Genomic DNA, 25,426 nt, shown 5'->3' on the forward strand with positions numbered 1-25,426 from the left:
ACCGTTTAACATCATGGTTGTTTTTGACAAAAAGTAATATAACTCTTGAGATTGCAAAGCAGAGTAGTGAGCTGGACTCTGACAACACTAATATTTTGATGAAGCTTAATTTGCTCATAACCTAATAACCTATAGATTTTGATGAACCAGTGAGACATGCACCTATTGAACCTCTTCTGTGGTCTACTGCGTATGACAGGCAGCCATCCACATAGACTGGTTCGTGTTCAGTGAGGATAAACCGATGACAACTTGCCAATGCTGGACAACAAACTACATTTACAAATAATGATGTCTCTTTTAAAAACATTTAAAAAGCCCTGTTTGTCAGTACGCATTTTGCAACAAGACACAAAGGCAGCTAGATGGCACATAACGATTGTCAATGTCTGCGTGACTGAAAATATGTTAAAAATGCATCTCTTTAAAACTCTATAGTGCATCACCAGTTTACTTTGTAGTGGAAAGAGGAGATGCAGGAATCACTTTATTTAATGTGAAAATGTGACAAATCATGTTGCAGTAAAAAATACATTTCTATACATTTTAGGGAAGTACAAGAACCTCATACTGGCATCAGCCGGGAATTGGCTGATTTGCGGTGTTACTGTGGAAAAATAAGGGCCTTTCATTAAAAATACCACACTGGTCTACACTTCCCCCAAAGACACAAAATGAGAGTACAGTCACAACCTCGTCAGACGAGCAGAGAATGTGTTTGTGTTTGCAGGTCATTGTCAGTCTAAGTGTCCCACAATGAACTGTTGACCCATGGAGGAGGTCCCCCTCCTGTGGCCCAGAGCAGCTGGCGCACGCTGCAGCCTCCTGCGGCCCATCAAGGAAATATGTTGGAAATTTGGAATATTTTTACACAACTTAAATCTTGTCATAAAGGAACTTTAATTTAGATGGTAAAATATTTTTCAGCACAAAACATCCCAGGTGTGAGATCAGATGAGATGGCCCTTATTATCACGTGACAATTCACGATTTACCAGTGAGTTAACTAGCGACTGCACGTCTTCGCACAGTGTGACACGGATCAACATGAGTGCATGTCAACAAAGGACGACTCATCAGTGCCAGGTCAGAATTACAGTAAACATGTCAATACTGCAGTGCACTGGTGGAAGAGCTGAGAACAGAGCGCAGATCTCACTGCAAACTCTAACACCTGTACAGTGATGAGAAGGAAACTGCTCATGGATTTAGTATTTCTCAGAGACACACATTCGTTCTCAAGTCCGTCACCGGCTCTTTGCCCTCTGTCGGCCACCTGAGGTACTACGTGTTCCACGCAGTTCCACAAAATGGCTGCCTGCTTCATCATTTGTACATGAATCCCACAGTTTTCTTTCATAAAATTGTTCCACATCGACAGAACAAACCAAGAATTATTTTAGTAGTCAAACGCTGACTTTTTGTACTGTGAAACAATGAGTTTCTGTTGTGAGAGTAAACTCCATTGCTGACTCACTGATCATAACCTGCACTTATTGACATCACCAGGATGAGCCTTTGTAGCTGGAGGACCACTCAATACATTTAGGATGAGTCCAACTACAGACAAAAGCAGAAACTACAGTTGGAGAGAAGCGCTGTAGTTTGCACAGACTCCTCCCCGGCAGAAGAAACTCCTCCTCTTGGACTCGAGAGCGGGTCGCTACCCTCCCCCTCCATGCTAACGTTGCTGTGGTCTCTTGATCATCCGGAGCCAAGCGCAGGCTGCAGTTGAGCTTTCCCCAGCAGCGGTGCGCACCTGCGTCCTGGGAGTTAACATACCTACCTTGAACTGAGGACTCAAATCCATTTGCAGACACTCACAACTTGTGGAAACTACACACACTCACACACACACAGCTCACCCAAGACTCGTCCCCCGCCGCCTCCAGCAACCGACGGCTGACGTCCGGTCTTGGTCTCGAAAGAGGAGGAGTCTATCGGTGAGCAGGCAGGAGCGGTGTCGGTGAATCCATAACCGCACAGTCGCGGTGGCACAGCGCACTGGTTTTTCCTCGTGCTGGGTGGAACCGGCGGACTTTTATGCCAGATTTAACCATCACACGGAGTGCTGCAGCTGCTCCTGTGAGACTTGTGCGTCCTGCGAGCGGATAGAGACTGTCTCCAGAAGGAAACCGAAAATCGCGGGAACATCGCTGGACAACGCGCATTGCCGGTGAGTCGCAGTACTGCAGCTAGCATGCTAATCGAGTGGCTCATTTTGTCGGACAAATTATGCACTCTTGAGTTCGTGATTTTTTAAACATCAGCTTTACAATATTTACTTGTATATGATCTACTTTCTTTTTTCATATATATTTAGATTTTTATTTTCTGATGTATTTATATATACACTTTATAATTTTATTTATAATAGACAAAATTGTAAAAAAAAAAAAACACCAAATCAAAATAGCATCCTATTTATCTTAAAAACATAACCGCCGTGACGTGTTCACCGTTTATGCCGTGACTTTTGTAAGCTAAAATTCACGCTAACATATAAAATTTTGTTTCGAATACTAAAACCGTCGTGCTGTCGTCATTGTATTACCTCTGCCAGGCATGTTGTGGCTCTGTTAGGCTAATTTAATAAACAAAATGTCAGAAAAATTAATGTATTGCCATAAAACATTTTGGGTTTGTTGGAAATGGGCGGACAAGGAAGCAATTTCCTGTTATTCTCCCGATATTCTCAAGTCTTCCGCGACTGGCTCAGGTGAAATGCGAGCGCTAGCCTTTATAGTATTCAAGGCGCGGGTGTCCCTGATAGCTAGCTGGTCTATTCGCTGTGACAGCGGAGGCACAGCATGTGTGAAACACATTTTAATTTTTCATTAGTCATTTTTAACTAGAAAACTTTATAGTGATTTTACGTTTATCTACATGATCATAGTTTTGTAATTTATAGTTAAAATGCCTATTCCTCGTTAATCTCTCTCTTGCAGCTAGCATGTTGATTGACAAATTACTGTTGATTGAACTTTGCTTTCCTCTAATTCTTCTTTTTTTTTTTTTTTGCTGTTACTTTCTGTTTCGCGTGTTGCTCAAGAGGTAGCACTTGACCATTACATATTCTCGCGATTGCGACAAGCTACTAGCTAGGTTGGTTTCTGCAAAAAAAGTTAGCATTTTTTTAACTAGTCTTCCGCTTTTGTCTGATTTTAAAAAGACTGAGAATTCTTTAGATTGAATTATTTTTATGTTTAAGGTAGGTTTAATTATTATTTTTTAAAATTTTATTTTCATTAAAATTTCCACTCTCGTTCGTAGCATAATTAGCATGTCATCTGTATATTTAGGTACACAGAGAAAATTTTTCTGTGGTTGCCCTGGACTGATCTTTACCCATATGCATAAAGGTTAATAAATAAGAGGGTAAGAGAGAGTGTGCCATACGCAACTTCCATAAATAGAATTCCTGCGTGTTACTGTAGTGATGGCCACAGTGATTATTTTCCCTGAAACGCTATCGCTAGAAACATGCTTGCTATAAATATTGAAGAATAACAACTAAGGCATTATGTAACATTTGAACATCAACGGTTTGAAACTGAAGAAACAACCACACTAAAAACCATGTTAAATGTGCAATGTTGGTATGCCATGGCCAAGTGAGGCAGGCTAAAAAATGCAGTGAGTGGAAAACTGCTGCACCTCAACTCCCCTCCTAGCCTGAAATGGTACAGCCCAGTAATTTTCCATGCACCACTGTGGCCTTGTGGGTGTGGCTTAATGCCAACAGTAAAATAAGTGTGCACATTTGTTTTTGTTTTTTTCTTTGATTTTCTGACACTCAAAAAAGCCCTCTTTCTTCCGTACTTGTGCAAAGAGCTGTGCAGATCACCTACCTGTTGAGTGAAGGTGTTGTTTTCTGACAGCCAGTTACTGTTTTTCCATGTGGAGTAAATCACACACACGCACAACGTGCACATATTCACGTTGCCCTTAATATTTCACTTGAGTTTAGTAGGAGAAAGATACCGTATGTTTTTCTTTGCATGACCTGTTTCCATGCTGAAGAAGAAGCCGCATTGAAAAGCACTTCCCACCTATAAATCTATAGAAAACTGTGGTCATTTAATTTTAACAATAACAGTAGTTTAGACTGTATTTCCAAAAAAATCCTGCTCCTCTCACTGCTAAGGTCTTCAATGCTAGTTGGGCATCCAGTACTATTAATACATAGAATGAGTGAGATGAAAAGAAAAGGGAGGAGTTTGTCTCACAGCCATGCGCAACCAGGCATACAGAAAGAGATTATTTACCCCATTTAAAGTGTGATTTTTGTTCGCAAAGACCAGATGTCAGTTAATACTTTCTCTGAGGAATCTTCAAAATGTAACCTGTCCCTTTATGTTCCGTAGTGACTATGCAAGTGGCATATTACATAATCTATAAGATGCTTTGGAACCATGTGATTATGATTTTATTGGTTACTTGTCTAGGGTTTATATAGACTGCATTGATAGAGGTTTGACAGAGCTAAAAAAAATCACAACTACTCATGCACATACACACTCTCTCCTTCGTGTTACGGTCTGGATTAGGTACTGCAAAAAGTAGTTTTTTTTTTTAACTGGTTCAGTTGTTTTAGTGAGTTTGATTACTTAATCAAAAAGAACTCTAATATTATGACATACCTTAGACCCCAAGCGTGTGACTGAATGATATGGATGACATTGGGCAGTGCATTAGATGGGCTTGAATGTTTGTTACCTTTGAAAATAGGACAGCCTGGTTTATTGGAGAAATGTCCGGTGAGCATCACACATCCTAAGATGTAGGGGTGTAAGTCGCAGGGTTTCCGCTACATGTAGGTGTACATGACAATATCCATGCCTACAAAAGAATTGATCTCTTTTTAAAGATGAACTCTCACGTGATCGAACGTATTAAAGCGATGTGGAAACTTCAAGTGGGAAACACATGACACATCATGGAAATTGAGATGGTTCTCATGGTTTAGTGTGTTTTTAACGGAAAAATCTGAAAAGGTACATCATAACTCACTGAAAGTAATATATCTGGTGCTTGCGGAACTGAAGTCGTGCCACCAGACATATTACTAATGGACCAGCTGAGGACGGCTGCACAACCTTTTGAACCTCTTTGAACCGTTCTGTTATGCCCTTTTCAGTTCTTTTATTTTTGCTCCTCCTTTGGTGTAAACTCAGTAAGCTATGTCCGCAAAAGACCTTGTCCGTATGTTTAAATACAAGTATATGTGTCTGTAGCTTTTTTTAATGTATAGTCAGGCCTGATAAAAGACACTCATAACGCCTGTCCCCTTGTTATGGAACATTTTGAGGGACTAGCCTGGTGAGGGAGACATCATTGCCTCCTGGACACACACAGCAAAACGGCAATAGTCGGCAAGAAAGCAGCAAATAATAAACTACTGCTTTTCTGTTTAAATATCAGTTAAACATGAGGAGACAGCGAGGTCGCGCAATTCTGTCTCTTACATCGTGTGACATCAGCAGACAAGATCGCTCTGCAGATACATGAAAAGCAGTTAATCTGTATGTATTTTGGGCTACAACTGACTCACAATACAATAATAGTTTGGTGTTAATTCACAGGTTATGACTTGTATCATCACTCTATTATGTAATTGCCTTAATATTTCAGTTTCTGTCAACAGTGGTGTATGCTGACTATTGTACTTTTGCTGTTGAAAACTGTAGAAAAACTGTAATTGCAAACATAAATCGGTCTCCTAGCCTCAGTGTCTCTCAGGGTGACACATACTCACTGTAGCCCTGAATGAGTCTCGTGCTCACGTGGGTAGGCGGCTCACTCAGAAATACTACATTGGTAGATGATTTTTTATTTTTTTAACAATGTCTTTTAGATCATCTTTAAAAAAATATGTGTAGAACAGTAACAATGAACCCAAGTCCCTCAGATTTATTTATTTGTCATGTTGCGTGTTTTGGTGTTGGCTTTCACATAGCGCAGAGATTATTTCTGGGGGATGCAACTTCTGATATCTAGTCTTTGTCCTTAAGTGCTTCGTGAAAATGGAGACATTTCAGGTGTCTAGATAATTCCACTGAAAACGATGGAAAACAATGTAGTTCACATGCCAGCCCTGCGTGTGGCGTTGTAATGGTCTGTCACCAAGCGAAGGATAGGGCATGCTGCATGTGCCTATAAAAGTTTGGTTACGCCGTAGTGCATCAACCTGATATTGGAAACACAATGACGAGGTTGTTGTTATGGGTCACACTGCACAGCATCATGAAAAAGACACAAGACTGCCCTGAGTGTTGCTCTTGCACCCTCAATCTACCAAAACAAACATGGCAGATGAGGAGCTCCAACCAGCCCTGTCTTCACTTAAGAGTTTGGTGCCATTTTTGGTTTTACTAAATGCACGGATACACCATTTGCAAACATTGAAAAAAAACTATGATCAAGCACTTAAACAACACAACAAATGTGCCTGTTCATATTAAGTGCCTTCCGGAAATCACAGAAATCATAATGAATAAAATTGTTTTGAGTTGAAAGATGGATTTTTAATTGAATTGTAGACCCCCCAAAAAATCATGAGATAATTAAAGATTCTCAATTTGGCAATTTGATATATTCATCCGAATATTGCAAATAAGAGTGCTTGAGTGAGTTAAAAGAAAGGCAGAATAGTTGTGTGTGATGCAATCAAACAATGTGCAGTAAGCCTGGCTGATTATTTTATTTCCAAGTAACAATGCACAATACAATGCATTTTTGTAATGACTGTGATTTGAGTAACAAAAATGCACCTTGTAATTAAAATGGGGTTCCACAAGACAGTCAAAAAATCTGGCAACACGCTCCACCATACATGCTGTGGAAGAAAATCTGGTAACTGGTTCAACACCAGCCAAAGATGATTTGGACGATCGAACCTATGTCTCACATGGTTCGATCGTCTCACTTATGCAAGACTTCACAACCGTGTTTGGCCAAACACAAACTTCATATGGCTTCCGACACAAATTTCAATTCTTGTTCTTTCCTTGTCCAAGTTGTTAGATTAGATTGCCTTTATTCTTCCGACGTTTTTCCCAAATTTTTAACATAACCAAAACAATCGCCACCAATCAGTAGTCTGTATTTACTACTTGTGTAACAGAGACAATAAAGGCATTCATCATCACAATCAACACTGTAGAAACAGACACCTGAAAAATAAACACAGTAAAAAATAAAATACACACCCAAAAAACAATACAACAATATAAACGACCCCTGGATAAATACACGGTCCATCTGCAACTAGAAGACTCGGTAGACACATGTTTCTTTGGCATATTTCATTGTTGCAACACTCCCGATTTACCTTTGAGAAAGCAGTGAGGATAGCAGTCAAACAGCTGAGTCCAACTCTGGGAGAGATATTAGAATTTCTCTCATCGGACTGCGCTATGGTCCAATAGCTTCAGTCACTGGGTAATCTGTGCATGTGCGATCTTCTGCTGTGCCACGGAAGTACTCTGCAGTGTGAACTCTTCAGGGACAAGTGGCAATGGTGCCGATCTTAAATCATGGCTCTTTATTAACATTAACAGTGATCTTGAAATTGATGAGCTCTCAATCGTGCATCAAACGTTGTTCAACCTGACACAGACAACATTAGCTCTTTTGCTCTGTGGCAAAATTACGATACATATATAGTAAACATGCATTCAATGATTGTTGATAGAAAGAAAACCGACTAAGTGCCGATCACGTTTCCACAATAGTTAGTTTTATTCAGAAACTGATCCAAAACAGAAAACTCAACTCTATGTTGACAGCTCTAAGGTGGTGATGATATTGAGCCACTGCTCTGGTGTGCTGATTCTGGATGTCCTTAGTTATATTTGTGGGATCATTCAGAACAATTGCTGTGTCCAGGCTCCAACAGCAGTGGTCTGAGATGGTTTCCTTGCTGCCTGCCACCTCCGTGTTCTTACTCTATCGACAGTTGAACGGGAACGACTGAAGAGCTTGTGGATAACCCCCTTTTCACAGAGGTGATGTTCTCTATGGTGATGGTCTCTACACTATGTGTAAACCGGGACAACCCACTGCAATCACACTCGGTGTCTTAACCAACCAATTGCCTTAGTCAGGCTGTTCTCTGCATGAAAACAGAATCTCCTCATCAGTAGGTGGTGTTTTACAGGATCTCTGACAAGGAACTTGACAGTCACCCTGGGATAACAGTTTACGTGGAACGTACATCTGTCAACCAACTGCCAGAATGGACATAGTGGAGGAGAATTGGAGTGGATGAGAACCGCTTTCAGTCGGTTGGGCTCTTCCAAGTACACACGCTAGCGGGAATTGAATGCCACCGCTGGAGGCAATCCGGTCTAGTCTACATTGGTAATTGGTGCTCTCAATTCATACCCAACCTAAATGCCCAAAGATCACAGAGATGGGTTCTCTCTCATTTATTTGGACTGCAAAATGTTTCTGTGAAAGTTTGCAATGAAAACGTTGAAGGAACCAGACTCATGAGTGGGGTACCATCCAGTTATTTGACCCCCGACCTACAAAAAGCCTGGGGTTGTCACAGGAGGAAGACCAGAAACTAGTCCATATTGGCGCTCAATACCTGTGATCAGAAGTGAAAGAAGTGAAAGCCAAGAGCTAGGCGAGGGACTGCATTACGGTTGCCTGCCCTATTCTTGACCCAGTCCATTAGTATGTCCAGAATAGTTGACAAGTTGGTGCAGATAATCTCCTTCACAATCCTGAATGTTGCCCTTGGTTCCTGACCTGTTTGGTGGTTCAAACAGTCATTGGTTGATGGAGGTTCAGAGGATGAACTTGGTGATTGTCTTGTTGGATGGAACCAGCAGCTCCTGGAGTTGTGTGTGCTTCTACTGTTGTCTTGGAAGTGCATTCTCTTGTGGCTTGCAAGATGGTGTGTACTATGCTAGGGACCCTTGTCAGTCCATGGAGATGATGCAGCCTGGGAATCGGTTGACCTACACTGTAGACGTTTGGTCTGGATGGACAGAACAAGACTACATTCTGAAGTCAGGTATCATCTATGCAGGTTTGTGTGCTTTGATTGTATTTAGCTCTTGATCCTTCCCGTACCTCAGAGTTGGCCTGCACGATATATTGTTTAAAAATCGTTCGATTCACTGTTGTGTCTGATTTCATTTTCGATTCACATTGAATTTACAAACCGACCGGATTTGGATCACAAATGCTACATTACATTACTCCCGAGCGGCGCTGCAAACCACTACTTTCTGAGTTCCCACGCTGCTCATGGCTTCACCTTCAGCCAATAACAAAGCGCCTTGTAGTCATGTGTTTCACTCGGGACATGAACGCGGTAGTGATTGGATAGCTCTGCGACAGGATGGACGCTGAAGGAGTATGGATAACAAACTGGGAACTAGTTACGAGAATCAGTCCACCAAACTGTCTCAAAACAAACTTGTTCCGAAAAAATGGACGGAGCATGGAGAGTTTTCCAGGCTCATGAAAGTCAGAACGCTGGTAGGCTGTTAGTGCAGCTGACACTTAGCAACACCTGCCTGTCTATAAATGCAGTGTTCTGTGTCTCAGAGTCCTGCTACAAGTGGTCAGTGTGTAGATATTTCACGGACATAGCAAAGTCTCAAGAGACTCACCAAACTGCGACGTCTCACATCAAACTAAAAGTTTCTAAGTTGTCCTTTTGACAAAGTAGTTGCTGCATTCTGCAATTCTGTTGTCACATCATGTACACAGATGGTCTCATCATTTTGATTACAAATTCATTGTCAATCCATGTGATCCGTATCGGCAATCATCAGCAAAAACCCTGATCGGAGCTTCCCTACCACAAATGTTTTTCAGCACCTCAAATGTCATGTTTGGTCCTGCAACTTTGTTTTGCCATGGTCATGGTTTTTGTGTGCAAAAAATTGTGGCAGAGAATCAATTCTTAGCTAAAATATCGTGATTCATATTTTCTCACAGAATTGTGCTGGCCTACCTCAAAGTTGAGTTGTTGAACTTACACCTATGACAAGAGATTTGGTGTTTTCTGTCACTGGAGTAATTTTGAAGGTTTCCAAATTATGGAGCCACCTTCCCATCTTCACAATTGATGCACAGCCTTCCGAAAACAATGACGTCTCTACTCTTTCATAATAGTGAGCGTGCAGCCAACAGTTGAGAACCACACACTCCACGGTATTGCCAGCCCAAAACAAATTCATACAGATGGATCCCTTGCCGGTGTCGATGGAGTGAGTGACCACAGAGCTGCTAAAAACATGACAGAACTTGCCCCTGGCCACTCTCAAATTGTAGTTGAAATCACAGCTGAACCTCTGCGTCAATTCACACCTATGTCTCACCATTGGGTTGTTGCGCTAATGTTGCGTTGTGCTCAACATCCAAAATATCCAAGCGCTGTGCTGTCTTTTTCATCTGCTGCTAGGACTTCACGGAACCGCCCATAGGCATGACACGTGCTATTGTGTTGTCTCCCGTGGATTTGTTTTGAAACTGCCGAACAATAAAAATATTTGCGAGCAGGTAGATGGCGCTATGGCTGGGCAGTTTTTAAAAAAAAAAATCTAAATCTAGATTTTTGATTTGGACGATGTTTTCCCTCTTACTCCGGCATTCGGGCTTCCCTCTCTCGCAGGATGCCGTAGTCGCTCCCTCATCCTTATGCAGTGAGAAAACTTGACAACACTAACATGCTGGGAGCGGTACAAAGCAATGATTTTGTTGCTGAAAAAGGCAAGATGAATCAGCTTGAGACTCGAAGTAAATGACTGGTCAAGCGAGCTGCCATCCAGCTGTACCTAAGGCCAGGTGTGTGAATACGGCAGTTTTTACGCAAGACTGCCAACTTGTACGAACAGTACTGCGGCGTGGTGGATCATCGCGTTTCAGGCAAGTCAACCTTTTGTAGTTTCACCCAAAAATCGGAAATCTGGATACTCGCTGTACGAGAAACCTGGCAACCTGGTCCACCAGTCATAGAGGCGCCGCGCCATGACTTCAGTGGTGTGAGCACTGTCTGATGACCAAGTAGGAGCTGTTCACCAACTGTCAAAGATCATCTGGACTGTCTCGCATGTTTGCTCCTTATTTGGTCACTTTCCTCATTGTCTGTCGTTTCAAAGCTCTAGTGGCCATTTCTATAGCCTCCTCCTGTCACATGAAAATAGAGTACTTTTATTTATTTATTTATTTATTTATTTATTTTGTTGGAAAACAACAATCCGTGTGTAAGATTCTTCAGGCTCTGAGGACTGAAATCTTTTACTGTTTTTTTCTTTTATAGCTAGAGGCTACAGACTTTTACTATGTTTTAAAGAGATGGGATCAAACAGGCCTGGGATAAAGTCAAAGGATTTTCTCATCTCACAATACTGAACTATGTGTTGTGAGCTGAGTTAAAGACAAGAAGAAGAAGTCAACTATTCAGATTAGGGGTTTCATTGTGCTGCGACTACGTTGAGCAGCAGCAGCAGGAGTGGCCATTTTGTACTCTAGCATTCGCAGCAAGCAATCCGTCGACAGGAAATGGTGGGGGTGGGGATAGTGTTACATTTATAGTTTAGTGCAGTTCATAGCCAAAGAGCCAGCTGTTGCTCATTGGACGGTTTGTTGTTATTGTTGTTGTTTTCAAACTTGAAAAGGAAACAATTTTGAAGAGCTTCTTCAGTCCGGTCTCAGGTACACTAAACAGGGGCTCAAATGTAATGTTAGTGTGCAGTTGAACTTTGTACTGGTCTACACCAGCCTATAATACAGACAGAATCAAGAGTCAAACAAAACATGCATGTTTTTCCACACGTTTAAGTCCCTCCCTAATGCAAAACACCCCTGTGATTCATTGGTTTAGTCCTTGTCGTCTGTATGACCCAGGAGTGGAGCAGACTGCTGGTGTGGGGGATGGGTGGTAACGTCGCCTCCCTCAGTCTCCTGATTTCAAATTTCACTGTAGAGCTAGCGATATAGTTTGCCGATCAGCCCTCAAATGTTAGTACTGCTTCTTGCCTGTGAGTTTTTTTTAGCTCTCACCTACGTTAAATAACTTAGGTTTTCTTTTTATGTCCCAAGTTCATCTATCTGTTCTATCCAAGTTAACCCCAGATTACTCCGTAGGTTAGGTCAACCAAGTAGTACTATATTTACATTTTTTATTTATCATAACTAATTTGCCTGCGCTAGACTTCAGAGGATACTCCACAGTATCTCGCATGGCTACAGAAAAATGTGCCTGTCCTCTTTACTGAAACTCCTTGCGCTCCCCTCCCCCCCTTCCTGTTTTTCTTCCCTTTTTTCCTTCCACCCAGTCTCTGCTAGCTCTCTTTTATTAACAATGAGGAAAATTTTCAAGCAAACTTTGCTTGTATTTGCTGCTCTCGTGCAGGTATGCATATATTTATGAAAAATGTTGTCTGTTTATCACATCAACAGCAGCAATTTTGCATGTTTTTGTAAAGACAATTCACTTTCAAGGTCATAAACTGAACGTGTACTGAACTGTAAGAATGGCACTGTTGTATCAAGATCAGTTCATTTGTTTTAAATTTTGAACACAACATCTACGTTGCATCTACTAACAGAACAGGCAGCATCTTCGTAAACAGAGGGGCTTTTTTTGGTAGCATGTTTAACTCTGCTCCGTCCAACTTCTGAAGCCACCATGTCTCCTGCTTGTTTCCATCACCTCTTGCCTGACTGCTGGTGCATTGAAGAACGTCAAAAACTGATGAAATAAGTAGGTCGGCGATATAAGTGATGTGGAAAACACCGGTCCTTGTTAAACTGGAGGATCTGACGTTGTGGACGTCTTCCTAAGGAAAGGTTGCAGATAGAGTAATTATGATGCGTGCAATTTGAAGCAGTAATCCAAAACACTTTTTTCTCTTATGAAAACCTGAATGTACCTTGACGCACATCATCTATGACAACCCGATTTCCTTCATGGGTTTGTCACTTCATATTTAAAATTCATTGTTTCCTTTGGCGTGATTCTGTCCATCATTTCATTCTTAACATGTTCTTGTTTTTGCTGCTCCACCGACTGTTCATTTGCTTGTGTAACATGATATCATGAACCCGAGCAGACTCTTGAGGCTCGGTGTAGCTGCGCGCAGCAGACTAGGCAGACATTTTGAGCTTCAGTGTATCCAGATGCTTGCAGTGGAGATGGGGGAGGGGAGGAACGCTTTCCCCGCGCACATATGATAGCTCGCAGATTTAGCTGTTTTGCCTGGTGTGTTTTGTTGAAGATGTCTTTGAAAGACAGGCATTGGTTTGTGGAGGAACATGCTGCTGCTGCCCTGTTCCAAGGTGTCCATTTTGCAGATTAATAATATTATAATTATTTTAAAATCAATTTCTTTAGCTAACTGCCAAAACATGTTCTCTGTTCAGCCCAAAGTCTGAAGAACAAGCACTTCATGTGGACGTTTGTCACAAAAGGGCATTTGGATTTTTCATATATGACCACAGGCATAGCTAGAAACATCAAGTGAAGTGGCATTAGACCAAGGCTTTTAAAGGTTAATTTTTTTTTTTTTTTCGAGAGCGCTTCTGTGGATGAACATTTTTTCTGGCCAGTGGGCGGAGTTTGTAAGAGGATCTGCTCTGACTGTGCTCAGCATGCTACTCGCAGCAGCGCTGGTGGCCATTTTATGATTCTGCAGTAACATGTGGGGGATGGGCAAAGAACGCTCAGGAATTATTTGTTTACTCTCACAATATGACCTTTGATTTGTAAACATGTTGTTTTTTTAATCTATACATAACATGTTGTATCTGTTTCTGCTATAATTTCATTTAGATTTATTTTGAACCCTTCACATTTTTAGGAAACATCTTCAGGAAAAATTGATTTACCCCCACACACAGTTTTATTGTTTTTTCTGAATGTTCAGAATTTTATCTGGAATGGAATTTCATTGTACCTCATGAGTGAGAAGTCCTCCCCACGTGCTGGAATGGTATAGTCTGTCGAGCAGCAGCTTTGGGAGAGGCCGACCTGCCGGAGACTCTTTAGTGACCTGATCTCATTTCTTGTCTTGCGCAAGCTGCGTTGGTCCAGTGATAATTAGCAATCTCTTGGTTTTCTGGGCCCGATCCTAGGTTTTTAACTGACCCGCTGCTTATGAGTAAACTGGAGTTCCTTTTCAGCAATGCGTATTTTGTTGCTTTTTAAAAAGGCACTCCTCTGGTTTCTATAGTTTCGGCTACAAACTTGCCGAATTAAGTTATTTACATGACTGTAAAATATGCATAACTTGATATGTATATGTGTAATAATTTGTGACTTGGAAAAAATGAAAAAAATTCTGTCTGTATTATAGTACTGCCATGTTTTTGCCTTTTTTGTATTTACCCTCCCCCACACTCCCCTGCCGCACAGATGGTTTAGTCCATGGTTGTTAAAGAGAAGTTGCTCTAGCTAGAGGAGCGCCATGGAGTGTGTGTGGTTCGTGCGTGTGTGTGTGAGAAAGATGGGGGAGGGTTTGCTTTAGCGGCTGACACTCGCATGCCGTGCTATTTAGCTTAGGCTAGTCCAATCAAGGCTCATGTTGTGGCGTTTTTCATAGGATGTTTTTAAGCATGAATATCAAAGTTGAGATAAATTAATAAATAAATAATAAATTAATAATTAAAAAAATCCATGTGACTCATTATGGGTCATAGGGTTGAATGTTATATTTAGCCTTTTAAGAAAGATACGCTCCTGCTCTCTGCTGACTCCATACAAACATTCAGTCAAAACATTTGATTTTATAGGTGACATGTCGCAGCTATAGGTGAAGAAGTGGATAATTTTCCTTTGGCAAAATCATCAGAAAAGTATGAGGATTGTTGATGACCGATGGGCACTTAACATTTATTGGTTTAAAAAAATGTCTCCATACACTGTTGGGTCACTGCTCCGTCAGCCACATGACAAACAGCAGCGCGCCAGTGAGACAGCGATCATATGGCTGCCTTCTTCTTCAAGCTAAGGCCTGTCTTAAGAAGAAGTGAGATCTCCGTTTAATTCCACTGTGCATTTCAACATGGCAGTCTCCTGTCCACTAATGACTTGGCCTCTGAAAAAGTTTCCTCCTCTCACTTAGCACAATTAAAAAGAACACTAATGGTGTATGTGTCATGTTTCTGTTTTCCGTGACCTTTATTTCCGTTACACTTTTTTTTGGCCACCCCCACTCATTTGTTTGAATAGTTCAGTCCATGCAGCTGTAGAATGACTCTGTGTTCTAGTCTGTGCTAGAGTTGGGGGATGGGTGTTGCTAGGCAACTGTGTGCACTTTATTTCCCTACCAATTTAATGTTTTTTTTGTGCTAGCTCGAGTTAAGTAATAACCACACCTTTTTGTAGGAGGTGTACACAATGTTATATTACTTGAAGTTTTTGTAAGACTGTCAATCTCACTTCACATATGAACTTGAAACTAATGTTTGTCAAATACATTAACATTTGCAATGCCCTCTCCCAAAATGAATGAATGGATAGATGAACTTCACTTGGAAATGAAGTGACAAGAAGGTGCTCTTTGACACGCTTATGTAGGACACACCCCCATCAGATACAAAGTGGACTCTTCTTTTGAGAGCCCCTCCCTCATTCTTTCATGGTGTGCTGCCTGTAGGTTTCTGCTTCAACCCTGCATGCGGAAGGGTACAATTGTTTATTGCAGGTGTATGCAACACATTTTCATACTAAAATGCATTACATTCCTTCTCTTCTGTGTTAAGCCAGTCAATGCTATCTGTGCTAATTTTGCTGCTATGCCAATTTTATCACAAATATAGGATGAGGTGATTATCCTGCGGAGAGTTATTCTTCAACTGTTTTGTACTATTTTCAAAGCCGTCCTTGGATTCACATGTATCAGTTGTATATGTGCCATGGGTCCTTAGCCTCAGTGATTATGGCACGGTACTGCTGCATGTTGAATTAATAGAAAACGTATAATCTTTTCAGAATTAACGTTTTATGTTGGGAATTATTTGATTTAAAGCATAAAAATCTTGTCATGTATTCGTGACAGAGGAAGCCTTCACTGCTAGCTAAAGAACGCTGAGTCAAAGAGTCGACAGCAATCCTGACGGCCATTTTGAGTCTTTGCGCTGTGTATGTAGGAGCAGTGAGTGAAGCCATGGAGCTGAGGAGAGGGAGTAGTGTGCTCCGCGCTGTGTGCAATAGCTTTGGAATGCGGACAGGCCCAGCCAACGTAGGGTTTCAGTTTGCTTTGAATTAATGCATTTCCTCTTTGAGGTAAAATATATTCATGTAGTTTTGATGATATCCTAAAATGTTAAATGTATTTTCAGCGCCGTTGTTTCATCTTTCACGTTTGATTTAGCCTTTAACTTTTGCTGTTTTAAAATATTCTGTGTACTGTGTGAACCTCATTTACTTTGCTTCACGGTAGACAGAGGGTTTAAAATTTCTGTTATGACAAGGTCAGATTTTTTTTTTTTTTTGACCTTCGAGTGTTTTTAGGAATGAATAAATCCTGTCTTAGGCAGCACTCCTGTGCTTTCATTTGCCAACAGGGGGGCGGTCCATCAATTTACCTGAATGACTCAGATAGGATTTGCCTTTAGGAATGACGTCACTATACCCAGCGGATCACTCAAAGCTGGACATAAACCCCAAGGGGCAAATTGATAAAGCTGCCATTTAAACATTCTAATTCAAAGATATCATGAAATTCTATTAAGAAAGTGACCACATTGAGTAATGCAAAATCCATGCCTGTCGGTGCCACTCATTTTCCCATTTATTCAATTATTGTGTTTTCTTCATAGGTTATCTACAAGGTCTCTGGCAGATCCATGACAGAAAACCAAATTGCTTGAAGGTAAATGTCTTGACTTTCTTCTTCTACTTGTTTTGTCATCGGAACATTTCGCAGTGCTTGTAATGTAAACGATGCATGTATTAAATGCTTGAAAAGCGGAATTCCTCCTTCAAATACGTTAGTTGTACGACGTAAACATTGTCAACTTCCGGTTCTGCTGTTCATTCGCTTATGGGTGTAAAACTGGAGCTTTATTCTTATAACCTTAACTGCGTGCTTTTTAAACATGTTTGTGATGGGGAGATCCTAAAGAGTTAAAATGTGGCATGCAAATATTAAATGGGTGCCTATCTTTAAATGAACACCCAGCAGAAAAACGTGCTTGTTACATGACCTCTGCCTTCTGCAGACAGCATTGGCTGATGGACTGTGATTGGCTGTGGTTTGGACCAATGGGGAAGACCGGGGGGATGAAACAGAATTTGTCGGCTGAGACTGAATCAAATATGCGTGCTTGGTTTTGGATTGGCGCTTGAGCTCAGCAGGAAATGCTTAAAGAGGTGTTGCGCATGCAAGTGGGTTGCAAAGCCTGGAAAAGTCAAATGGCAGAGACTGCATTGCAGATATGTCAAAGAAATAGCTGGAAAAGAACAATAGACACTGAAAAGCTCTACAGTGACATCTAGTGTTTCTTGTGGGATTCTGCAACCAATTACTGACATCCGGTTGACGTTCATTTTTCTGTCAATTTTCTGATCATCTTCAGTTTCAACCTTCATTCTCTTTGGCAGTAATGGAAATTCTTGTGACGGAGGAGAAAAAGAAGATATTTCGTGCGCGAAAAACCATGAAGATAAGTGACAGGCAGCAACTGGAAAGTCTTCACACTACTCTGTTGACTGCAGCTCCAGCTCAGCCTGAGGCATCTCCCCCGGCCCTGGTGAATGGCTCTCATAAAGAGGAGCTCCCTAGATTAGCGGACACTGAGCAAAACTGCAACATGGACTCTAACTCACTCTCACCTGATTCCCCCGTATCGCCCACCTCGCAAAGCTCCCCGGCTCCGTTTCTATCCTTAAATCTGTCCCCATCCTCGGTTTCCTCACAAAGTCCAAAAGAGAAAGAAGACTCGGTTTCTTCTCCGGCATCACCATTCCATTCCCTAAACCTTGAATTGAAAAAGATGGAGGAAGAGGATGAGCTGAATGATAAACAGAGCCCCACACCAACGTCAACAAACACAGAGACTAAACAGGATGCCAACTCCAAGGTGAGCTCACACTTGAAATATGAATTAGATGGAATTTAATATTACAATGTCCTGGAATAATATTGCTGATCATATTTTTAATATTTCCTCAGACGCCAAGCATTGACCAAACTGTGGAATCAGATACTCTTAATGGCGTCATTCCATCTCCACCTCAGTCCAGTGCAGTGACAGACGGCACAGTAGAGAAAAAAGCGGACACTACAGACACCAAGGACTCAAAGGACTCTGTGGCACCAAGTGTGGATCTAAAATCCACCTCTTCCAACACGTCTCACGCTCTGCCTATTATTACATCGGAGCAAAAACAAACAGTCAAGGTAGAAGACGTGAAAGATGAATGTGACCAAGAAGATGTGAAGCAAAAATCTGCTTCAGAGGTGAAGATGGAAGTTGACTCAGTCAAAGTTGAGGTCAAAGCTGAAAAGACACAAGGGAAGCAAGATGCTAAGTCATCCCGCCCTTCATCCACTCCTCCATCAAGTGCAGGTGAGTTTGCTTGTTTTTGCAGCGGTTTAGCATTTTCTTTCATTCGATACAACAGCCATGGCAAGGTTTTCGGAGGGTAACGGCAAGAGTATGGTTGTTGCCAATCTTGGTATAAAAAGTCAAGCGCCAGGACGCATGAAAATGTTTTTGTTGCTTTTGTAAAAATGAATTCCTGACTAAGATCCCAGTATTGTTGTGAACACTCATTTTACATTGGAAGACTCTGATAACTTTATTGTGACACAAAAACCTTGGTACACTGCAGAACTTTGTTTAGAGGTTAAGTAGAAACAGTTTATTCTAGCAAAGTCACAAGATTGTCTGATTCTAAGACAGGAATATTATTGTTATCATCTTATTTTGAAATTGTACTGATCAGTTTTGTGTAAATCGGTGCCTCATAATTTATCTCACGCACAGATTCTTCTGGTGAGCGGTGTCTGACGCTTACTCTTAATTGTGCAGATATTTCACAGCATTATCAAAAACATTTCTTATTACTTATTTTTTTTGCAGCCAAAGGTGGTGAGGCAAAATTTTGAGTGTGATTTGTATGAACTTGACTTTGATGATTTGTTAGCATTTTTGTTAAACATGCTTATTTTTGTACTTTTATTTACAGTGACGGATGACAAGAGCTCTCATTCAGGAATCAAACGCACTTTATCTGAGGGCCATGAAATTGAGTCAACTGTAAAACGAGATGGAAAGAGACCAAAGATGGAGCGCGAATTAGAGGCTGAATTGGAAGTTAAAATTACCACAAAAGCCAGCGATCACCGTAAACTAGAAAAGGTTTGTGCACAACTATTGAATTAAGTCTGGCCTATACACTCTTAGTGATGTGGAAAACCCAAATACAACCACTTGTTTGTTTTCTTCAGATTGTACAACAGCTAGTGAATGAACGGTTGGGGGTCTTGGAGCAGACCTTCTTTGAGCAACATTTTCAAGAGCTAAAGGGGAGAGTGGACAAAATCGATTGTGCTACTAAGCATCAGTCAGCCATTAACCAGCTCCAAGTAAGTTCTGAAGAAATGCAACGTGCTGTTTTTGCGAAATAAGAAATGTCTAATCTGTACACTTTTGGGTCTCGTAGGCCAAGATAGCCCGCCTGTCGAAAAAGTTCGGTGAGGCTAACCAAGCTTCTGAGAACAAAAAGAAGCAGGAGGTTAGTCATTGAACTCGGGCTAACCTCTCGGAGCGAAAGGATTTGTGTTTATTAAAGAGTTGTAATTGTTTCTGTAGGCATTAGCTGCTGCTGCTGCTCCTCCTCCTCCTCCTCCAGTTCCAGTCTCCACCACTCCTGCCAAGACTTCAACTCCTGTAAATTCCCAAGTGCAACGGTGAGTCACTCATATGTTTAACTTGTGTCCAATTGTATTGAAAGTGTTCAGCTGGCTAAACGTCTGTTTTCTGTGACCTTACTGTGGCTTTTGTATGAACGTGACAATACCGGACTGCAGCCAGTTCTTCACTTGGAAGCGTTCGTGGCATTAGTAGTTGACAATGTCCCAGGATGGTTTCAGAAAGCTCAAAATCTTGGAACTTTGGTTGGACTTCGAGACACTCTCTATTCTTTCCCAGCTTGTCCTCATAAACGCCAGTATAGTATTCCGTTGTGTGTCATAGAAAGAGAGATTTGCACCTGCAAAGTAACACTACATGGGTCCAGGTCCTGAGTCTTGTGACGTTCTACAATGTGAAGCCAGAGCGTTTCTTAGGAGTGTAGTTAAAACTGCACTTCTCCTTCCAACAGCGTGCTTCGTCGGCAGACTGTTGTGCCACAGTCTCTGGATCCTGAAGAGGTTGTGGCGCCCTCTGATGGGAAGACCCTTTCCTTCTATTTCCAAAAAGGGGAACAGGAGACAGATACAGATAGGTCACAAGATATTTCCATGGCAAGGCGGCTGGCAGAAACAAATGAGGGCAAATGTAGAGCTGACATTAACCTCCGCACAGTCACTTCCCACTTGGAAAAGGTCTTGTACCACAACTGCCAGAGGAACTCGGATTCACCGCGAGCTGAACGCTATGCATCTTACCTCTTTCGCTACTTGGTTCCGTACGACATCTACTGCAGCTGGGTTGCAAAAGTCAACTACATTGGCTTACTGGGGAAGGAGGCACTGCCATTAAATCTACGCAGGACCTTGAGAATGTACATAGAGCGACGATTCCCTGCTCTATCCTCTAACCATTGGCGAGCAATTCGAGATGCTATCAACGAAATACTGCGTGTGAAGAGGAAGCCCGAGTTTTTTCGGGAATATGATGAGAGAACTAGCGTGTTTGTTTGACAAGCTAGCTGAAGCATCCTGGGACATTGTCTGTTACTTTCCTGATGAATTTGTCAATCCAAACTTTGTTTTCTTTCAACCATGGAGTAGCACCTTACGAAATATACTTGTACCTTGTTTTTTTTGTTTTGTTTTTATTCTTTTAAAAACTAGAATAAATGGAATATGCCTAGATCAGTGGTCATTGTCCTGATTTGAAACGAATATCGTGAACATTGGTAGTGAAGACTCTAAGCCCAAGCATCTTTTTAAACAGGCTAGTCCGGACTTCCATTGAGGCTAAGCAGATTCCCAGCATTCCTTCATCCAGCACCGCTGGTGAGTTGTGGTTTTCTTCTGTGTGTTTTTGTTGTCCTTGCTTATCCTTTCTTGCATTATTTTGAGACCCACACCATAAACTCACACACGCATCCTGCAACACCTTTTAATCGTATTAAGCATTAGCTTTGTAGTATATGAATGTTATGATGAAGCAGAGCATGTGCTATCTATTTGATTTGATGTTCTTGGATTGTGCCTGGATGATACATTGTTGCTGTTTCAGTGCATCATGATGTAACCATTTGTTTGTGTTGTCCCAGCACTCCTCTTTATATGTTGGCCATTTCCAGAAGTTTATGCTGAAGAGGATATTAGTGCAGCAATTTGATGACCACTTCCTTTTTTTCCTTCAGCGAATTCTGCTTCAGCAGCTACGACTCCAGTATCAGCAACAGCTACCGGAGCTCCATTAGCAACTGCAGTTCCGATGTCTACCGCCCCCACAATTGTTCAACAGACGCCCATCCTCCAACTACTCACCTCCAACTCTAATGCCGTATCCACCTTGGGAACTGGCATCACCACCTCCAGTTCTGCAGGCACCTATCTCCTGAAGGCGCCCACTGGAGGTGGCATGATGACGACTGGACAGCCGCTGCTCATCCAGTTGCCTTTATCTATGGCCAATTCTCAGACAGGAGCTCTGGTCAAGATCCCAGTTTCATCCCTGTCAGCAGCAAACACCTTCAATAACACAAAGACGACTGCTGCGGGAACCACACTGATATTTAAGCCGGCCCCTGTTACGACCACCGCCGCGGCGTCCGCTCCGACCGTGGCCACCATCCCAGCAATCCAAACCTCAGCTGGCCAAAAGCCTCTGACGCAGATCTCTCTCACCCGTGCGGTGTATCAGGGAGGCACTGGTGGGATTGTAACCCCTCACGCTGGAGTGTCCGTGACAACAGCCAGGACCCAGGCTCAGTCCGTCTCGGTGGCCGGGGCTCTGTCTTCGACGTCCTCTCTTGTAACATCTGTACCAGCAGCAACAGGTTCCGCTGCCCCCGGACCTCCACAAGGAGTGTCGCTAACATCCAAGACTGGTGAGTAAGAAATATCATTAAATTCATCTATATTGTGTTTTATAATGCCTTCATTTACAATCATGATGTGGAACAAGTCAAATGAATTAGTGTGCTTATGACCTTTTCACTGGGTTTCCGTGGCAATCCTGGTTTATTTATTGACCTATTCTGTTCACAGAACATAGTTAAGATCAGAAATCTAGTTTTCTCAAGCTGTCAGTGTAAGAAATGGATTGAAATAGGGCACGACTGGAATTGTTTTTTTTTTCCCCGGCGAATGAATGGTTGTTGTTGTCTTTCAGACAACCAGGCCTCTGTAGCCTCTACATCCAAAGCTGCAGCAACGCCTGTCGCAACGGCCGCGCCAGCAGCACGACCCAAAGGCTCAGTCATTGATCTCACTGAGGACGATGATGATGTGCAAGGTAAGAACTGGATACTGCCGCTGTTCTATACGACTTGTTTTGAAACACAGTCTTAAAAGCCTGCTTTTCTCTCAGTGACAGGAGTGAAGAAAGCGACAGTGGTAACTCCCTTAACAAGCCAGCGTCCACACGTGGTCCCCCATGTCGCCAGCAGTAAGAGCAGCTTCCTTTGACCTCTAGTGAGACATTTTTACAATAGTGATAATGGCAATTTTTGATTTTGATTTTTCAGGTTCTGGAGCCAGGTCTTCTCCCCAAACCAGCCAGAACACTGCTAGTAGTTCGCCAGTGTCTACTATCCACTATCGCCCCCCATCGGTGAGGACCGGTATTTTTGCGTACTGCAAAATGTATTGATTGGAGTACATTGCAACGCCTTCGTTTCATTTTTAAAAAATGGTTGAGGCATAGGAACGATCCTTTTTTTTTAATGCAAGACGTCATTTCACTTAATCATCACTGTCATTTCAGTGGGCATTACGCAGATATTGTAGTGTTTACTGTGAACATTGTTGTGTTAAGTACTTACTGAGGGTGTCTTAACTTGGTTCAAATAGTGATGGATTTCTCTGTATTCTTCCAGGACTCTCTAGTAAAGTCCCGCACTACCTCGGCCACGCCAACCCGTGGCCCCACCCTGGCACCCCCGCCTCTCCCGTGTGCACCAATACCGCCAAACCTGCCTCCCGAGGCTGAACGGACCTCTCCTCCCCAACAGCCTCAGCTGAAACTGGTGCCAAGTCAGACTGGTATTGTACTGTCCTGGTGTGTGTCAGAAACGGACCTGTCATGTGCCACGGTCGAAAGCTACCACTTGTATGCCTATCATCAAGAAAACCCCAACAGTGCTGTGGGTCAGCCGCACTGGAAGAAGATAGGCGAGGTCAAGGCCCTGCCTCTGCCCATGGCCTGCACTCTGACTCAGTTCCAGTCTGGCTCCACCTATCATTTCGCTGTGCGAGCCAAGGACATCTACGGACGCTTCGGACCTTTCTGCGAGCCTCAGTGCACAAATGTCAATTCCTCGTCAAGCTGAACACTTCCAGGATGCTGATGTTACCTTCATTTTACAGTTTATTACTTCTTTTGATATGTTTGTCTTACATATTCAAATGTTGTGCATTGTTGACATACAATGTTTGTAAATACCTGCAGAATACCTGGACCTCAGTGAGTTTTCTCGGCTGATCCGGTCTGATTGTATGTTGGTGTTCTATTTGTGACTCAAGCTGTTGTGTGTAGTTGAATGACTTCTTAACCAAGTCAAATATTTATGTTTTTGGACTTCCACTGTTCAGATTCAGAGGTTGATGCACATGTTTATCAATATCAGAAATGCATAAAGCTATGTGTGTGGTAGAAACTTTTCTAAGTTTTTGTCTGGCAACCAGACCTGTGACGAATTCAATAAAGCTTTTTTAAATAGTCATGTTTGTGACAAATGCATATCTTGAATAAAATGTCATAATTCCATCATGTACTGGATGTGAACCCTAGCAGATATGGGGTCCTTATTTATTGGGCTAAAATGTGGATAATGCCCATTGTAAGATTCACACACCTTGTCTATTTGGGTCGAACTGCAGAACCAAACCCTGAAACCTTACATAACTTCACATCAGAGCAAAATGCCCAACCTTAATCTCATCATACGTGTTGGCCCGCTGCTTCATAGGCTGTGTAACATTTGGCCCTGGAGGTGCTGAGCGACTCTCTGAAGTTTCTGTTTCTCCACTGGGGGAAGAGTAAGGCAATCACAATTTTCAGGTTTTATCAAACACAAATTGGAGATTGAAGTCATTATGAGGGCACCTTGGTGCAAGCGCTTATATTTATACAGTATACTGTATAAAGCATGCACTTTACCCATTATGTTAATGTACTACTTATGACAGAGAGAATAACACCTTCAAGCAAATGAAATACGTTTAGTAAATGTGCTGTTATTGCTAATGAAAAAAGTATGATACAGAACAAAATTGTGTTTATGCAACAAACAAAAGAAAAGTACACAGCAGTCTACCTACCTGGAGCTGCCAGCTGCCAAGTTGCTCGCAAACGTGTGAGACAACACATGGGCTTCGTATCCACTAGAACATGAACTGTTACGCTTGGCTGTCAGTCCCGGTTAAGTTTCCTGTTGCTCTATCGCCCTCTGGACGACGACAGGTGTATTGCATATAAAAACTGATGGTCGCAACCGACGTCGAAACACCTTAGTGAGCGGGGAAAATGAAGCAACGCGGAACTCTGCATAAAACTATTTTTCGAGTAACACTAGGGTGTTTTGCTCATATAAAACCACATTAATTATTTAACACAAAACAACAAGGTTTAGTCCTACCCTACATAAGTCCTCACTTACTTAAATCTTGCTGAGAATGGAAATGTTTAGCAAACACCAAGTACTCCATTAGGCATCGCTATATACGAAATATTCAACAACTTAATAATAGATTCTTAAAGAAGCATAAAAGGTTTCAACAGATTTTTCAGATTCTCCTTAAAAAAGATGAGAGAAACGGTAAAAAAAAAAATCCAGAAAATGATATTGTAGGACTTTTAAATAATTTATTTTTAAATAATGGTGGAAAATAAGTATATGGCCAATAACAAAAGTTAGACTTTGTAACAGAACCTTTGCTGGCAATGACAGAGGCCAGACGTTCCCTGCTAGTCTTCCTCTGGTCACCTCTAGAGCAGTGATGTTTTGGGGCTGTCGCAAGGGCAACAGGCTTTCAACTCCCTCCACAATTTTTCTGTGGGGTTGAGTCATTGTTACGGTGGAACCATGTTCCATTGTCTATGCTCT

The 25,426-nt window shown here is 41.9% G+C and overlaps 1 protein-coding gene across 2 annotated transcripts; it reads left to right on the forward strand.

The window, feature by feature from the left end:
* Nucleotides 1-750: 750 nt before the first annotated feature.
* Nucleotides 751-24,027, forward strand: atf7ip (activating transcription factor 7 interacting protein). 2 transcript variants are annotated; one of them, XM_053855177.1, is made up of 14 exons: nucleotides 751-2,176; nucleotides 16,792-16,844; nucleotides 17,551-18,054; nucleotides 18,147-18,543; nucleotides 19,166-19,338; nucleotides 19,428-19,565; nucleotides 19,643-19,714; nucleotides 19,792-19,889; nucleotides 21,100-21,161; nucleotides 21,518-22,207; nucleotides 22,492-22,614; nucleotides 22,690-22,767; nucleotides 22,847-22,932; nucleotides 23,198-24,027. In XM_053855177.1, the coding sequence occupies exons 3-14, from the start codon at nucleotides 17,578-17,580 to the stop codon at nucleotides 23,648-23,650; spliced, it is 2,847 nt and encodes a 948-aa protein (XP_053711152.1). In that variant the 5' UTR covers nucleotides 751-2,176; nucleotides 16,792-16,844; nucleotides 17,551-17,577; the 3' UTR covers nucleotides 23,651-24,027. The 2 variants fall into 2 exon arrangements, with proteins under 2 accessions (XP_053711152.1, XP_053711151.1); XM_053855176.1 differs by having other exon boundaries at nucleotides 752-2,176; nucleotides 17,576-18,054.
* Nucleotides 24,028-25,426: the final 1,399 nt, after the last annotated feature.

The sequence above is a fragment of the Synchiropus splendidus genome, chromosome 2 (assembly GCF_027744825.2).
Source record: "Synchiropus splendidus isolate RoL2022-P1 chromosome 2, RoL_Sspl_1.0, whole genome shotgun sequence".
Lineage (NCBI taxonomy): Eukaryota > Metazoa > Chordata > Actinopteri > Syngnathiformes > Callionymidae > Synchiropus > Synchiropus splendidus.

What these genes read in the sequence shown, in the direction of transcription:
- atf7ip (XM_053855177.1), top strand. Translation starts at nt 17,578, where the DNA reads ATGGAAATTCTTGTGACGGAGGAGAAAAAGAAGATATTTCGTGCGCGA. An exon ending in ATCACCGTAAACTAGAAAAG is followed by an intron (nt 19,339 to 19,427) that starts GTTTGTGCACAA and finishes TGTTTTCTTCAG; the next exon opens with ATTGTACAACAGCTAGTGAA. An exon ending in GTCGCTAACATCCAAGACTG is followed by an intron (nt 22,208 to 22,491) that starts GTGAGTAAGAAA and finishes GTTGTCTTTCAG; the next exon opens with ACAACCAGGCCTCTGTAGCC.